The 17,680-nt window shown below is 42.1% G+C and overlaps 1 protein-coding gene across 5 annotated transcripts in view; it reads left to right on the forward strand.

Annotated features, from left to right (window-relative positions):
• The window catches only part of ARHGAP26 (Rho GTPase activating protein 26), a 423,871-nt gene that overhangs the window by 152,763 nt on the left and 253,428 nt on the right, over positions 1-17,680 (forward strand). For all 5 annotated transcript variants that reach the window (XM_077768849.1, XM_077768850.1, XM_077768851.1 and 2 more), the window contains exon 11: positions 8,631-8,709. In XM_077768849.1, the coding sequence (XP_077624975.1) occupies positions 8,631-8,709 (79 nt within the window). The remainder of the gene's footprint in view (positions 1-8,630; positions 8,710-17,680) is intronic.

The raw sequence follows: 17,680 nt of genomic DNA on the forward strand, positions 1-17,680 counted from the left end.
GGTAGTAACAAGGATTTTCGTTCTCCCTGAGTCTTACTTGTCATGGAAATTAGTAATGCTTTCTGCTGCTTCTGGGTGTTAACATTTGCTTACACCTATGTTGCCAGTACCTAGCCTCATGGCTAGGTAGGAAATTACCTGATATGATTGGTAATATTTACTCTTGAGAGTATTACTACTGCTATCACCCATGCTTTAGGGTTATAATTCATCATTATTAGGATCCAATCCTTTCTAAATTGATGAGAAGCCTGCAAAACTTGTTAAGGGGTGTGTGTGTGTGTGTGTGTGTGTGTGTGTGTGTGTGTGNGAGAAGCCTGTTTCTCAAAACTTGTTAAGGTGTGTGTGTGTGTGTGTGTGTGTGTGTGTGTGGTCGTGCATGCGCACATGTGCTTCCCCCCTTCTTTCCTTCCCTGCCCTTAAGGAGCTGGTCACCGTGTATCCCAAGGCACATCCACTACCTATGCCTGGAGGCAGTACAGTACTGTGGTTATACATTGGTTTAGCGTCAGAGTCTACAGGCTGGGTTCAGGTTGACGCTTTCCCACTTACTAGCGGTGTGACATTTTACAGTATTTTCTGAGTCTGTTTTTTAAAGATGTATCATAATACCTACCTCATATAGTTATTATGAAGAATAAATGATAATGCAAGTGGAGTCTTCAGTACAGGACTTAGCCCATAGTAAATACTCAGTATGCATCAGCCACAGTGGATGGGCCTCCAGTTTGCAATGTCTAGTCTCTTTCTCACTTTTTCTGTCTTTTCTTATAGCCTACTCAGGTTGTGAGGGCATAGTCTTTTCGTGTAGAAGGATCTGTAATGTATAGGAGTTTCCAGTGGGTCATTAGTGCATATAGACCTGTGCAGATTCATTAACTTTTTATCTCTAAATAGATTAATCTTGCCCTCCAGTGATGACACTGGGTACTGAGTATTGGGGAAAAGGGAAAGTACCCCATGTTTCCCTCCCTCCCTTTTTAAAAATTTATTTATTTTGAAAGAGGGAGAGCATGTGCAAGCACATGAGCTGGGGAGGGACACAGAGAGAGGGAGAGAGAGAATCCCAAACAGGCTCTTCACTGACAGTATGTAGCCTGACATGGGGCTCGAACTCACAAAACCGTTAGATCATGACCTGAGCTGAGATTGCTGCTTAACTGAGATACCCAGGTGCCCCTGTTTCTCCTTTTTTGAAGAGCTGGAGAGGCTCTGTTGAATTTGTGAAATGAATCAAGAAGATGGAAACACACTGTTGTTGGTTCTCGTGCATGAGATGACTTCATAATATGCCATGATAACCTGGGGTGCAGCTTGGAGAGAGGTAGAGGAGGTCAGACATAGACACTAGAAATTGCCGGTTGGTGGTCCACAAACCTGTCTGGTTTGGCTTGAGTACTGTTGGAGGCAACATTTTGAAGTTGAAGAAATCTGTAAATACCGATCCCCCTTCCTATGTGCCAACTGTTGATAGAGCTGAATAAGTGAATGCATCCTTTATTTTATTTCTTTTAAAAAATTTTTAATGTATGTTTATTTTGAGAGAGAGACAGAGCGTGAACAGGGGAGGGTCAGAGAGAGAGGGAAACACAGAATCCAGGCTCTGAGCTGTCAGCACTGAGCCCGACGAGGGGCTCAAACCCATGAACTGTGAAATCGTGACCTGAGCCGAAGTCAGAGGCTTAACCGACGGAGCCACCCAGGCGCCCTGGTGGATGCCTCCTTTAGGTGGGCCATGTGCTCTTCACTTAGCTGCAGTCCCTACCATGTCCCATTGTTTCACTGTGACAACAGGTGACAGCTGCCGCTTTGCCTTGCACTGTTATTTTTCCCATAGAAGGGAGCTATTCCTTTGTCCCTTTGAGTCTATCAAACAAGTAAATATGCAAAAGAAAAAAATAAAGGACTGTATGTTATAAGGAAAATGAGACTGAGCCTGTTTTTTGGGGGGGGCAGTAAATAATTTATTCACTTTTACTCTTTTTGCTTACCTGCCTGTTCTCTGTAGGCATTTGAGTGTGTACTCTTAGAGACCAGAAAGAAACATCGTTGTCTAAGATTCTTTGGCATGACTTTGGCCATATCTTTGTGTAAATGAAGATGTACCGAACCTTAAGCCGTCATAATTGTTGGGGATTGGTTGAGGCCTGTTTTCCCAGTAGCATGTTAGAAGCAACCTGTTTTCACCTATGGGTAGCAACCCATTTTCCAAGCCTTCACCAGTCGCTGTCCTCCTGTATAAGCCTATAGACTTCAAACATAGGCTGTGGCAATGTGTGTTTCTGTGGGTACCACAACCCTTCCTGCACTCCGCACTTGACTCCGACATGAGTCCTGTTGGGTGGATGGGAGCTGGGGGATGAGCTCTTGCCAACAGAATACTTAGAGTCTTCTGAATGAGTAACCTCTAGATCTTTGGAGGTTGATTTAGAAAAAACAGTACTGTTTGATTCTGAGAGTGTTTGTTTCAATGGGGTGGAGTTAGTAACAGCATTGCCTTGTCCAGTAGGAAGGAGTGGAATTGCCAAGCCACTGAGATCACTATTCTTGACTCAGATTCAGGAAAAAGATTAGAGCAGGAAAGCTGTTCAGTGGCCCTACAATCAGGGCTCGTTGTGTTTCTGCTTGCTCTCTGCTGCTCAGGAGGCACTGAGCTAACATGAGTGGTCCCAGCTCCCGGATGTGACAGTAAAGGGTGTACTGTTTTTCCCAGGCTCTTTGTGGAGGCCAGCATTGAAGGGGATATGGTGCTGGGGCACAGTTTGCCCTGGGACAGATGAGCAACCATTTTCTGCATCTCCTCCCCTGTCGTGTGAGAGGTGGTGTGCCAGCTTCAAAAAAACCCTACAGATCCTTGTTCTCAGTTCTCAAGCTGATAAAGATACAGCACTCACCAAGGATTTATTCAGAGTGAAAATGAGGTGCCGTATCTTAAGTAGTATTTTAGGACTGAGCTGTAGAAAGGATTGCAGGTCCTTTGTTACATTTCCCAACTTGTGTGCAGAGGGAGCCCTTTGGCAGATTTTCTAGAATTTGCTAAAGACCCCTTCTTCATCCCTATCAGTTATATGACATTAATTCCAAAAGGAGGAAGCAGGCCACTTTGATGCTTGCCTCTGGAGGAAAAAGGAAATGGCTGTGATGTCAGAGCCTATGTGTCGCTGCAGCCCCTGGCCTGGCTGGCTTTGTGGTAGAGGTGTGATTTTCAGTGCTGTGTGTGTTTGGGGTGGGGTGGGGGGGAAGGGTCCTGTGTGTCAGAAGCACCTGTGGTTGGTTTCTTTTCTTTTTTTAAACTGTATACACCTGCCCTTCTCCCTCCATAATGTTGACCCTTCTGCACCCTTGACAGCTTTTTCCCTCCACCCCCACCTCCATTTACCCCAGTGATAACCACTAATTTTTGGAGGGTTTACGGCGTGTCTGACACTTGGAAACACTTTATGGCTATTTCACTGAACCTTCACAACAACCCGATGAGCTAGATACTTTTTAAATGTACACTGTAGAGAATAGCATAGAGTAGTTCAGTTCGTTGTCTGCTAGGTGCTTACACTGCTGTGAAGCACCAGTCAGGGTAAGTGAGCATAAGTTAGTAATGACAAGTACTATTTCTTTAGTGTTTAAAGATTTTTTTTTCATTGCGGTGTAATCCCAATAAGATGCACAGATCTTAAGTCTATATCTTTATAACTCCCCATCCAACATCTTTACCTGTGTAACCACCCAGATCAAGTTACAGAACATTGCAGTCACCTCAGGTTTCTTTCCAGTCTGCTCATACCTTTTCCCCAAGATGGAATCGCTGTTGTGCTTTCTGTCACCAGAGATGACTTTCACTAGCATTTGAACATCATATCAATGGAATCATACTATTAATCTTTTGTGTCTGGATTGTTTTATTATTATGTCTATAAGATTCATTCATTTTGTTGAGCATACCTAGTGGTTGTTCTTTTTTATTGTTGTCTGGTGCTCCCTTGTTTAACTATCAATTTATTCTCCTTGATGGATATTTGAGTTGTTTGTTGTAAAATTCGGCCATTATGAATAAGAGTGATCATTCTTGAATGTGCCTTTTGATAGACAGATTCAGTCATTTATCTTGGATATATAAGTAGAGGTAGAATGGCTAGGTCATGGAGCAGGTGTACGTTTAGTATTAGTAGATAATGCCACAGTGGGTTGATCAGTTCTAACAGTGTAGGAGAGTTCCAGTGGCTCAGCGTTCTTCCCAGGACTTGGTATTGGTGGTCTTTTGAATGCTGTCTATTCAGGAGGGGGTTGGTTATATTTCATTGGGGTTTCATTTGCATTTCCTTGAAGAGATATCATGTTGAGCCCTATTTCTTATGCTTGTTAGCCATTTTTTAAAATTTATTTTGGGTTTTTGTTTTTGGCCTTCCTGACGTGCCTGTTCAAGTCTTTTATCCGTTTTATTAACTGGATTCACTTTTTCTTATTGGTTGGCATTCTTTACATATTATGGTTAAGAGTCTTACCAGAGATAGAAACCACAAACATCTTGGAGTGCCTGGGTGGCTCATTCGGTTAAGCGTCCGACTTCGACTCCGGTCATGATCTCACGGTTCATGAGTTTGAGCCCCACATCATGCTCTGTGCTGACAGCTCAGAGCCTGGAGCCTGCTTCAGATTCTGTGTCTCCTTCTCTATCTCTGCCCCTTCTCTAGTCATGCTCTGTCTCTCTCTCAAAAAAATAAATAAAAACATTAAAAAAAAGAAACCTCTCTTGCTCTGTAGTTTGTCTTTTCACTCGTGTAATGTTACCTATTGATGAATGAAAATTCGTCATTTTGATGAAGTACCATTTCTCATTTTCCCCCCTCTACAATTAGTGCTTTTTGTGTGCTTTAAAAAAAACTTCACACCTTGCCATCTCTTAAGTATTTTGAGGCAAAAAAATGTGGAGAACCACTCCTGTAGAAAGTGAGCCACAATCACAGTGGCCACAATCATATTCTTGTTTTGGATTGGCTGTTGGAGTGGTATCCTAGCGGTGATCATATTTATGAGACACTCTAGGCTTTGCAGACCCCTTTATTATTTGGTTGTCTTTGAGGCTATGCAGGAGCTTACTATGGTGCTTAGGAGAGGGCTTAGTCCTTTTTGATGGCAGAGGACTTGAGTGGTCAATATCAACTGTCTATGGGCTAGGGCACCATCACATTTGCTGTGATCTTGTGTGCAAGGAAGAGGCAACAGACTGTTGGATTCACATCCTGGTTCTGTGACTGTGGACCAAGTACTTAAGCTATTTGAGCTTTGATTTTTAATAAGCTCTGTGGGATAGTTAGAGTATACCTACCTTATGTAGTTGTCAAGATTAAATGAATTAATATATATATTAATATATATGTTAACATATATATGTTTTTATATATATAATATAGTGATTACATATCACTCTATATAGTGATTAGCACAGCATCTGACATGTCCTCCTAGGATGTTATCATTGCAGTTTTTATTCTCTTATGGTGTTTGATAATATTACGATTCTTGGTAGAGCTAGAAAGAGCTCTTCAGTTCTCCTTCATTGTTTTATATTTTCCCTTCCTCATTCCATACCCCCGGCTGGAGTTCTCTTTCCTCCTCTCCACCTTTGTTATGAAAAGCCAGATGCTTTTCAGATGTGAACCAAGCTGGTACCCCTAGAAAAGTGTGGTGGCTTACAGGGACCAACATAGGAAGTAGAGGATTATAGAGTTTTGCTCATTATTTCGTTTTGAGGAATAATGGCATCATAGGGACATAGAGAGGGCCGATATGCAAAGAAACTTACTGCTTGATTCCAAAATAAAGTTGACCCTTTCAGCTTGGTTCTTGGAAATTCATACCTCAGAGATCTGTTTACCTGTGGTTTAAATTGTAATGAAGGAAAAGAAACTTGGAGCCAAAGGGGTGTTTTATAGATGTCTAGAAAGGACAGTACTGTGATCCAGGTATACGTGCAGGAGACGGAGAGAAAATGATCTGAACTTGAGGTAGCTGACAGGATTGGAACTAAGTGTGTTAAATCTACTTTATTCAGTTCTGTACTGTCCCCCACTCCCCTGCCAACAAAGGGGAACAAGACCACATGTGGAAAAGAACTTATATTTTGATATTTCTTCTTGAAGTGAAAACAAATCCTGTTGACTTTCCTGGTTACTAGGGCCAAGTAGCCTCTGAGTTTGTCTGAACTTCCTCTCTGTGGCTGTGGGTGGGTATCTCTCACATTGCGTGCCATGAAGTTGCTATGACATCTGCAAGGTCCCTGAAATCTTGGTATGCTAGGCCACTGCTGTGGTGTCACTGTTCACTGCTGAGCACCTAGCAGAAAATGAACTGGAGACACACTGGCTGCTTGACTTTAATGAATACCAAAGGGTGTCTTTGCCCTCTAGTGTGGGGGAGTAGGAAGGAAAGGGGGTGGGGCTATGGGCAGCCCAGGGTAGTGGCCTCAGACCTAACGGTGCAGGGGGATCCCCTTGGGAAGTTGGTTAAAATCCATGTTCCCAGGCCCAGCCCTAAAATTCAGATTCAGGAAGGTGGTTTGGGGCTTGGAATTTCCATTTTAAAGGAATGCCGGATTCTGTAGCTGGTGGTCCAGGCACCACACTCAAAAATCCAGGTCCAGGAACTTGAGAGCTCTGCAATGGACTGGGGCTTCGTAGNTGCTTGAGGTGGAAGAGTAGAATCAATCCACTGCCCACATGCCAGGGATCAGCTCTGTGGAGCTAAGGCTGCCAGTAGTCTGCAGACGCTCGTGGGTTGAGCACACCGAATAGGCTGATAGTGGGAGATGGGCACTTGGGTCTGAGAATGAGAATTTCTGAGAGGAGAAGGTAGGGCCTGGGCAGGGGCTGGCGGAGAATGACCTTATATTTTCGAAGTCCCCTTTGTGTTAGGGTGGCATTGCCCAGGATGGCCTTCACAGGAAGGACTGCCCTTGGGGAATGAGTATTCTCCTGCTCAGCACATCCACTCATCCACCCGCTTACCCACCTGCCACCACTCTTGTCTACTCTCCCCTGCATACACACAACGCACGCATACCCTCACACCCCCACCACATTGCCCCTTGAATTTGCAACCCGCGTGTACTTACATGCTCACATCTTTGGAACCTTTTTTTTTCAGGGGATGTTGAGGGATGATGAATGAAAAGAAGCAAATGTGATATTTGAAATAAGTTCAACATAAATAGGCCTAGCATATTCATTGGGACTATGGAAGTAAGTCAGGAGCAGTGATATAATGGGTCAGAATGAATAGACTCATGCTGTTTAGGTACAGCCAGGCCCATATGTGTGTCTCTACCATACTCTTCTGTGATCATGAACAGTACCAGGGACTCAGGTGGTAATGGGATGGAATTCTTGCTCAGTGGACCTCGTACTTCCTTTTAAGCTTTCTCACACTTTAAAGATGAGGATTTAAATCAGCACTTCTTAACTTTTGGAGGGTTGCAGTCTTTTTGGATAACGAAATAGATTGAACTGTTAATACAGAACAGTCAGTACTTTCGAAAATGGAAACGATGATCACAGACGCTCTGGGACCCATCTATGGATCCTAAGAATGCCTGCTTTAATGAGCACCAGGGACTTTTAGCACCTTCTCTCAAGGATGTTGCCATGGCACAAGTCTCTGGTTGTGGGGTGCCATTTGTAAGAGGGACCATTTGATTGTCTATAAGCTTTTTGGAGGGTTTGTGCTCAGTTGGAAAGAGCAGACAGATTTCAGTGAGATAGTGAAAAGAGGTCATGCATGTAAAGAACTTCACACCTGACATGGCAAATACCCACTTAAAGAATGATCTACATTTAATATAATTACAAAACCTTCATAAATCTCCATGTCCAGAGCAGTGTAGAAGCGTTAGATTAGAGGTTAAGAGACCAGGGTCCTTCCAGCTTGGATGTAACCCCCTTTTTAAATATTGAGCCCATTTAATTCTGTTCACTTGAATGCATATGTATGGTAGTCATACTGTGAGTAATGCTCTCTGTTAGGCATTTTGGAAGATAGGAATGAATAAGACCTCAAGGAACAAATAGGGTCTAAAGGAATCACTTAAAAACTTTTTTAACATTTAATTTCGAGAGAGAGAGAGAGAGAGAGAGAGAGCGCGAGCAAGCAAGGGCGAGCATGAGCAGGGTGGGAATGGGGAATGGTGGGTGGGAGAGGGATGTGGAGTGGAGAGAGACAGGGAGACACAGAATCCTAAGCAGGCTCTAGGGCTCTGAGCCGTCAGCACAGAGCCCGACATGGGGCTTGAACTACGCGATCCTGACCTGAGCTGAAGTTGGAGCCTTAACTGACTGAGCCACTTGGGTGCCCCTAAAGGAACCACTTTCATCATTGTATTCAGTAACTGTAGGGTCTTGGCTGCTCTGTTTCTTCCCAGCTCCCTGAGGGAAACGGATTCACTGAGGGGCACTTAGGGGAAGGCTTTGCTTCCTGAGACTGGAAGGCAGCTCTGAAGAGCCCCATGTGTGTCTGTCTTCATGTTACTAATCCCAGAAACCCCTCACTCCAATGTGTGGGTTTTTGTTGAAGCTTCACCTTCATCAAGATCTCTCTGTCTGTGGCATTGGGTTCATATCTGCGTCCTCCTTTCTCCACAGGCCTGGGGTCATCACCATGCAGGCGTTGTCGGAAGAGGACCGGAGGCTCTGGATGGAGGCCATGGATGGCCGGGAACCTGTAAGTAACAATTCAGGGAAGTGGAACAGAAATAAAGGCCCTGAGTTGTTTGCTGCTTCCCGAGTGCAGTGATTTTTGCCCTTGATCTCAAGCCTTGGTTTCTCAAGACCAGTGTACCAGAGAGAGTCTTTTACCTTGGACTGACTTGAGTAGATACTGATAGTGTTAGTGTTGGTGATCCTGTGGCTGCAGTCCCTGAGCTTGGCTTCTCAGTCCATTGAGTCTGTGTGATACTCCCCTGGGCCAGGGCAGGCTAGTGTCCCTAGGTCTCTTAGAAGAGGCAGACCCTGGCTTGCTGAGTATCGATGCCTCCACGTCGTAGGGTGCAAAACGTATACGGATCATGCAGTATCTTTTCTCATTGCCTTCCAGCCGTGCAGTATCTTTGCTGATCGCCACAGTGGCAGCACGATGTGTGCGTCATACCGCGATGCTTTCCAAGTGATGATATCCCTTTGTCATGTTGTTTTTCCTGCTAAGACCACAGAGGCCGAAAGAGAAGGCACTTCTGCTGTATAGAGCAGACATACTGTCTTCCTTGAGGGTTTTTGTGGACACAATAACTTCTTGTTTGAAAGCCACTTGGCAGGGTGTCCTTTAACTCTGCCACTCTCGTCTCCTCTTAATTGAGACCTTGTATGTGTGTAAGTCAAAGATGTGACATGTCACATCTCTTAACCCATTTATTCTTCTTGGTACCTTACTAAGTAAATATGATCTTAACACATCCCAAAATACTACCATTTTACAGATGAGGAAACTGAGACCTAGGTTAAATAACTTGACTCAGTAGCACAGACAGTAAGTGGCTGTAATGGGAAGATGTGGGCTGGGTTGTCGTAACACGGAGATTCCCAAGTATAGTAGCTTAAACAACACAGAAGCTTATTTCTCTCTCCAAGCCCGGAAGTGAGCAGTCGAAGGTTTGCAGGGTCATTCTGCTGTACTCAACCCATGACTCCCCACGTTGGTCTAGTCATTACTATTTTTCAGCCAGGTAACGGAGCTGAAAGCATTCAGGACCCAGAAGGTGTACACATCACTTCCACTGGGCCTAACATACTTAACATTGGCCACATCTGTCTGCAGAGGAGGGTGGGAAATCGAGTTTGAACATAGGCAGTAGGCAGCCATGGCCCTAGGCAGTATCCAGGGCATTTTATCACTTCCAGGAAGAGGAAGAGAAAGAAGACTGTGGGTGGTTGACAGTTCCCACCACAGTGGAGAGCTAGAATATGAACCTGTGTGTGGCTCCAGACGTGTTTGGTGTTGATCATTAACAGAGATGAAATGTGAAATCGCCTTCTAAGGATTCTCACTCATTTCATTTTTACAGTACTTTCTCTGTCTCTCTTGAATGATTCTCCAATTCTAGGGGAGGAAATACCCAGGAAGAAAAAAAATCTTGTCAGGGTATGGGTCTCCCTGACCCTCCTCCCCCCGAAGCTGCAGTTTTACAACTGCCTAACTAACTCCCTTTGAAGCCTCCCTTCCTCCCTCTCCCCACTGCTTGATATTTGTCCTCTGTCTGTATGTAATTGGTCTTACTAAACACTTTTCCCGTAGATTGACATCTGGCTTCTGCAGATGGAAAACGTGATGCTGAAAGAAACATTTCCTTGCTCCAGAATGTACACATTAAAACAAGTTGAAACACTAAATAATTCTGTTTCTAAACATAATATAAAATTATTTTCCTCACGGGAACATAGAACTTGCATTGAGGACCACACCTCTGTGTACTTCTCAGTTTCCGGAGAGAGAGAAACAGACAAATGATAACTCCATAAATGGCAGGAATATTAGGCCTAATTTTGTCTCCCATTGCTGAGAGCCTCTGGGGAATATTCCCGGAGCTATATACCCAGTAGACAATTAGCAGCTCCAGTTTTAATCACAGTCTCCCTAATTAGTTAAATCTCTCCCCTTAGAAATTTAGGCTTTGGTAAGGGAAGCAGAAACCTCTTTTTCTATCTGGTCTTGGAATGTTTGCTTTATTTCAGGGAGATTATAATGGCAGCACTTAATTTTTGTTTTTGTACTTCTAGCTCAGTTGTTCTGTGATTGATTGATTATTCAGTGTTGGGGGAGAGGGGTGGGGAGTCTTCAGCTCACATCCTTTTTGTTCTTTTATTATTTAATCACACTTCAGTTTGGTTGGTTAGTTGGTACAGCAGTCTAAATGAATGCTAAATTAGTTGATATTACACTGTTTCAGTTAATTGTTACAGAAATTACAGTTTGTAGTGCTCAGTGACTGTCTTCATCCACAAGAAATTCTGGATGTCTTTGTGGTATTCATGGCTGTATAATGCAGTAAGAAATGAGAATTGTGGCTTTGCAGTGAACATTATAGTTTATATCTGTGTTGCAAATTTGAATTCAAATGACGGAAGCCCCATTTATACTTGGTTGAGAAAAAAAGCTGAATTTATTGGCTATGGAACTGAAAAATGTTGGGGTATAATAGTCCTGGCCCATCTGAATCCAGGAACTTCCCTAGTATTTGGAGTTGTTTTCTTTTTTTTGGGTTGATAACATTTCTCGTAGGTTCCTTCCAGATAGTGGTGATAGGCTTCCAAGCTTTTTCAGGCTTATATTATATTACCAATAATAGCAGTCAGGAAAGTGACTCTGTTAATGGGACAGATTAGAATTTAGGCTTCAGGACCCCAGTGGTTGCTGTTGGAGCTACTCTTCTTAGCTGTTGTAACTGAAAAGCAGCCATAGACAATAGGTAAATGGATGGGTGTGGCCACATTGCAATAAACCTTTGTTTACCAAAAACAGCTAGATGGCCAGGTTTCAGTTACGGGACATACTTTGTTGATCCCTAATCTATAAGTTTAGTAGAAAGAGAGCCTTATGTAATAATTTCGAAGAAGAAGTCGTCCCATATTTGAATTTTATTGTACTAAATGTCTGGACCAGTGGGTGGGATAGATGAATTGCCAAGACCTGACTCAGCAGTAGGGCAAGAAAAAAAATAAAAGGTGTACAGATGTGAGTATATAATTATTTTTAAAAACTTAATAAGCTGGTTAGTAAGATGAAGTTTTAAAATGACTCTGTTGGATTTTCTTGACTTTCTTTGAAATCTGGGTTGATAAGCTATAGATTCACCATTGTAGCCCCATACGCTGTTGGTTTAATCTTTTGTGGCCCATAGTTTCAGGCTTATGAACACACTTTCCCTATTAGGTCATGAAGCCTTGATTCAAGCTGCATAAGTAATGCAGCCAAGAAAAATTTGAGAGCAGATTGCCTTTTTCTGAGTTCTTAGAACAGAAGTTATCTCTCCTTTTCTCTTTACCTAATGCTCATAAGCATATTGGTTGCAAGCAAGCTGATGAATCACTACCTGCCCACCATTATTGCCAACACACACCCCGAGGTATTTTTTACTCTCTCTACACTATGACCCAGTGTTGACCCAACGAGTCATTGGAACTAATAGGGTAGCTGTGACAACTGGTGTCTGTCTGGAAGTGCTTCTCTTACCTCCTTATTTTCGAAGTATTAGTCCCCTTTCATGTCTCAAGGATCCTTTAGTGAAATTACAGATTTCTCTACTTTGAACCACTACTTGAATCTCTTTTGATAGCCAGGAAGTTAGAAGGTTGGCAGATGCTGGAATTATGTAGAATTAGATTAGGAAGATAAGAATCACGTGATGTAGCATGAATGATTGTATATAAATCCATGTATTAGTTGACACTATGAAACTGACACCTTTGTAGGTCAGAAATGGCCAGATACTGGCTTTTTTCATATGACCAAAACTCCTAGTTGTAGAGCAGAAAGAGGCCCATACTAGGCTGTACTTACGTAAGAGGGAACGCTGCCTGAAAAAGGTCAGTTAGTGGTCGATCTTGAGTAGATAATCCAAGTCTGGAAGCTTCCAGCTCTGTGCTGTTTTTTTACTGCAACACACACTGCTGAATTATTAGGAAGCTGTAGTTGAATAGTACCTACCCTCCTCTTTGAGAGGAGCTACTACTTGTGGCTCCTGCAGTGGTTGAAGGGAAAAGAGGAAGAGACTAAGGAAAAACCATTCCTCTAGGGAGCAGACAAGACAGTGTGGCTTCTTTCTCACTTTCATTTTAAAGAAATCTTCTATTTTAGTCCTTTGGGCTTTGAAACTGAACAGCATGTGCCCTTCTCTCACCTTTTTCTACTGTGCCCAAACTCTAGTCCCCAAGTTCTTTAAGAACTCCTAGAATAAATCAATAGTTGCCCTGTATCTTAGACTCTGCATAATGTCTGAAAGAACTGTTTAGAGTATTTAAGGAAAAAAGTAAGGTTGATTAATGATAAGAGTCTAGGATCAGAGGCAGAATGTTATGGTAGTTAAGAATATAGGCTTGCAGTGCCTGGGCGGCTCAGTCGATTAATTGTCCAACTTCAGCTCAGGTCATGATCTCACAGTTCATGGGTTTGAGCCCTGTGTCGGGCTCTGTGCCGACAGCTCAGAGCCTGGAGGCTGCTTCAGATTCTGTGTCTCCCTCGCTCTCCACCCCTCCCCGACTCACACTCTGCCTCTCTCTCTCTGTCAAAAAAATAAAAAATAGAAAAAACATATTAAAAAAAAAAAAGAATGTAGACTCAGCCAGCCTGAGTGGAAATCCCCTCTCACCACTAATAGGTCTCTAACCTTATAAGATGACCTAGTCTCTGCGAACATGTTTCTTAGCTAGCAAAATAGGGATAATAATAATACCTTCCTATAAAGTTGTTTCATAAGGATCTATGTGTATGTACACTGATTAGCACAAGTCCTGAACACAGTAAACAGCTCATTAAAAGTTCATTCTTACTGTTGTCCTTTTGGAGAGAGAAGCAGAGAGTAGGATAAATGGATTCTCTTTCTAGCTTCCATTTCTAAATTACTTGGGTCATTTGAGCACAGAGTTTATTTAAAGTCACCTTGCCTGGGCTCACCAGAGGGCAGGCAGGGACTGCTCTCACTGGTATGGAAGAAATGATTTCACAGAGCAGTCAGGCTGAACTGGAAGTCTACAAGTAGAGGATTATGAAGTAATCTGTAGCCTCCTTTGATATAATGCCTCCCATGGCCAGCAGTTCATCAGCCCAGCTGTATGCTAAGCTCACCTCACAATTTCACCACAAATGCTTAGATTTTTCCTTTCCGAGGTAAAATAAGTGATCAGAGGAGTCTGAAGGGTTAAGAGAGTGTAGGGTGAAATTACGAAGCTCTTGGGTGATGATGCAGTTCTCACAACCTTATGAGTGTTGTGATGGTTTGGGATGCTAGTTCTGCCCATTTTCTGAGAGCTTTCTTAGTGACCATGTGAGGTGAAGAGTCTGAGGGCGAGGTCTTTATTTGTGGTCCATTTCATCCACTTGTCCCCAAGTTGCTGGGAAATTGGATTAGACCTCTATTATTTTACTTGTGTTTCTTGTTCTCTTACTGTATCAGAAAACTGGTTGCAAGCTTCATCTTTGAGTCCTGTGTCTTTATATAGGTAGAATTCCTAATAGTGCATGCTCTATCATACCATTATGTGCAAGTCTTAAAAGGAATTCCGTACTCTCGGTCCTTGTTCCCTTTGGTTAGATGTTCTCCAGAAGAGCAGTTTCTCGTAAAAATCAGACTGTTTAACTGAGCAGCATGAGGTACAGATACAAGGTGGGAGGAAAGAGAAACGTGAAATTATGCTGGAGAGTTGATGAAACTTTCCCAAGAGATGGAATGATAGCCAGAAGATCTTTGCTGGAATGTTATGACTTCATAAACGCTCGCGGCACTTAATTCTGTTCTTAGACATTCTTCTTTCAGCGTTTAGCAAACATATATAGGCTGTCCACCAATTAATCTGATGGACAATGAGGATGGAAGATCAGGACACGCCACGTTAATAGAATTGGTTTGTTACTGTTTCCCCGTTGCCTCACACAGTGGCGTTCACAAAGGAAGCACTCAGCAAATATTTGTTGAGCAACTAGGGTCAAAATTAAATATTTGAGGGTAACATTTTATTTTATTTTATTATTTTACTTTTTGAGGGAATTGGGTAGCTTTCATCACTTGAGGTCATGTGTGTAGAGTAATTGAATTCCTTGATTTTATAGTCCATTTAGATATATACCTGTCTACTTGTACTGGAATTTAGCTGAGTGACCTTTAGTCTTTTTTTCTGCCTTGGATTTCTTTGACTATCAGGTAAAGTCTTTAGACCATTTCTCAGAATAATGTATAAAATAAAACATGGGGTTTAAAAAGGAAAAAAATTAATAGAAATTGTTACCAAAGTATTAAAACCACTTGTAATATTAAATATATGCTTCTTTATTACCACATTAAATAATAAAAGGACAGGCAGGTCTGATAAATCCTATACAGGATCATTCAGATTATCTGCAACAGCAGTATTGTTATATGGAAATAGCTGTGATTTTTATTGGCGGCAAAGTCGTTAACTACTATGGTTTGTTGCCAGTGTTCATATAGAAGGAAATGCTAAATTTCAGGTAAAGGCTAGTACAAACAGAGATTTATTTTTTTCTCCACCATCCAAGTTCATGGATCCCTGTATTCTGTCGATGGGCTCCATTTTTTTTTTTCTTCAAACTTGTTTGGAGACACTTCCAAGCCCTTGTCTCACCTTGTAATAGTAAATTGATTAGTTTGGTTATTTGATTCATATCTGTCGCTTCACTGGAGTATCATCAAGAGGGCAGGAGCATTGTCAGGTTTTGTTTTGTTTTTATATTTATGTCTGTGCATAGGGTCTGGCTCAGAGATGTTCAGTACCTACCTGTCAACTAATCAGATGAATGAACACAAGGAAAGTTAAAGTGTTACTTGTTTTGTGTGACTTATTTTTCTTTCAATGTATATCGTTGAGAGAGAGGGAGAGATAGAGTGTGAGCTGGGGAGGGGCAGAGGGAGAGAGAGAGAATCTGAAGCAGGCTCCAGGCTCTGAGCTGTCAGCACAGAGCCCAATATGGGGCTCGAACACATAAACCACAAGATCATGACTTGAGCCAAAGTCAGATGCTTAACTCACTGAGCCACCCAGGTGTCCCATGTGCGACTTATTCTTAATCAGTACTGTTTTCTGGCAATTCCCCACCTACCTTTATGGATCTTCACATATATGCTGTTGAATATTCTCACTATTTTGTTCAGTTTTTTGATCTAAATATAAACTTAAACTCCCTTTTGATTGCCTTCAGCATGTTCTGCAAGCCTCAGATCTCAGCCTGTTGATCTCATCTCCATACTACAACCTTTCTAGGCTTGAACTCCAGTTATCTTAATTTTTTAAAATAATTTAATGTTTATTTACTTTTGAGAAATAGAGGGGGTGGCAGAGAGAGGGAGACAGAGATCTGAAGCAGTCTCTGTGCTGACAGTAGAGAGCCCAGTGCAGGCCTCAAAACTAACTGTGAGATCATGACCTGAGCCATCCATCAATTGTGCCCCTCTTAATTTTGATTATATGCTCTCCTTTAATTTTCTCTCACCAATTTTAACTGTATTATTTTAGCTTAACCTTTGGAGATTAGGATTGGTTGTGAGGGAATTTTTCACAGTCAACATGTGTTAATTTTGTTTTAAATAAAAATCATAATGGAAGGGTCCTTTAACTCAGGTTTATTCTTCAGGATGGTGCTTGTCATGGGCATCGGTTACAACTGGATCCTCCTACTTGATTGTAGACATCCCATCCCTACCTGTAATGGAAGGAATAAGTCCCTCTCTAACATGTAGTGTGTATCCTTCCAGATCTTTCTGTGTATATTCCTATGTATGTCCATCTAGGAATAAATTCATCTGTTTAGTAGAATTGTCGACAATCGTATAGCTTTCCTGGAGGTTATTAAGCCTTCAGTCTTTGACATTTAGGTCGTTCTCAGCTTTTCATCACATCATTGTAATGTGCACAGTGATAGAATGAAAGCCCTTGTACATACTTCACTGTTGACCTATTTGAGCATTTTTCTAGGATATATAGCAAGGGGAATTGTGTATTGAATGGTATGCACATTTAATAATTTAATAGAAATTAACAAATTATTCTTTCCACAAAAGATACCTAATTATATACGGCCTCCAGTCAGTTACGAAGGTGCCCATTTTCTCCAAACCTTTGCCAGTAATGCATACCCTAAGTGTGCATGTTTGTCTATGTGCGTCTGAATCTGATGGTGGAAAAGTATGTTGTTTTTCTTTGCATTTCTTAAATTTCTAATAAGATTATTGAACATCATTTTTCATGTTCCTCAGACATTCACATTTCACCTTTTTTATGCAGCAGGGTAAATGAGGTACATAGAACAGTGTATGACATGCTATACATAGAATTATTATTTTTCCTTTTTCAAATAACTGGCCTTGGGATCATACCCATCATTTTTTCACTTCTGCTTTCTAAACCCCAATGTAGAAACATAACTTTTTTTTTTAGAGTTGTTTTTAGGATTTTTTCACTTCATCCTTGATGGCATCTCTTATTTTCTAGTAAGCCACATCTGCTGCTGAGTTTGGGAACGTGAATAACCCAAAGTACTGGCACCTTGTATGTCACCTGGGCTGACCTTCTCCCAGTTTACCAGGCCCCATGAACTGAGTGGAAACTGGAAGAGCTTCTGTACCAGTGTACTCGTGTGTGTGTGTGTGTGTGTGTGTGTGTGTGTGTGTGTGTGAGAGAGAGAGAGAGAGAGAGAGAGAGAGAGGGAGGGAGGGAGAGGGAGAGAGACAGAGGAGTCCTATGCTCAACTGACTGAGCTACCCAGGTGCCCCCTAGTTTTGTGAATGACACACAGTTTTGTATTTTTTTGGAATACGTATTTACATTTTTGCAGCCATGCCCAGTCCATGAAGAGGCTGACATAAAGGAGTCTGTAATGCTCAAGATTTCTGTCATCACTTGGTCATTTGAGTTAGGATTAAGGCCAAAGTAAGAATTAGGTGTCTGGTTTCTTCCATCTGGAAGATCTCTGG

The sequence above is a fragment of the Crocuta crocuta genome, unplaced genomic scaffold (assembly GCF_008692635.1).
Source record: "Crocuta crocuta isolate KB4526 unplaced genomic scaffold, BGI_CrCroc_1.0 scaffold64, whole genome shotgun sequence".
Lineage (NCBI taxonomy): Eukaryota > Metazoa > Chordata > Mammalia > Carnivora > Hyaenidae > Crocuta > Crocuta crocuta.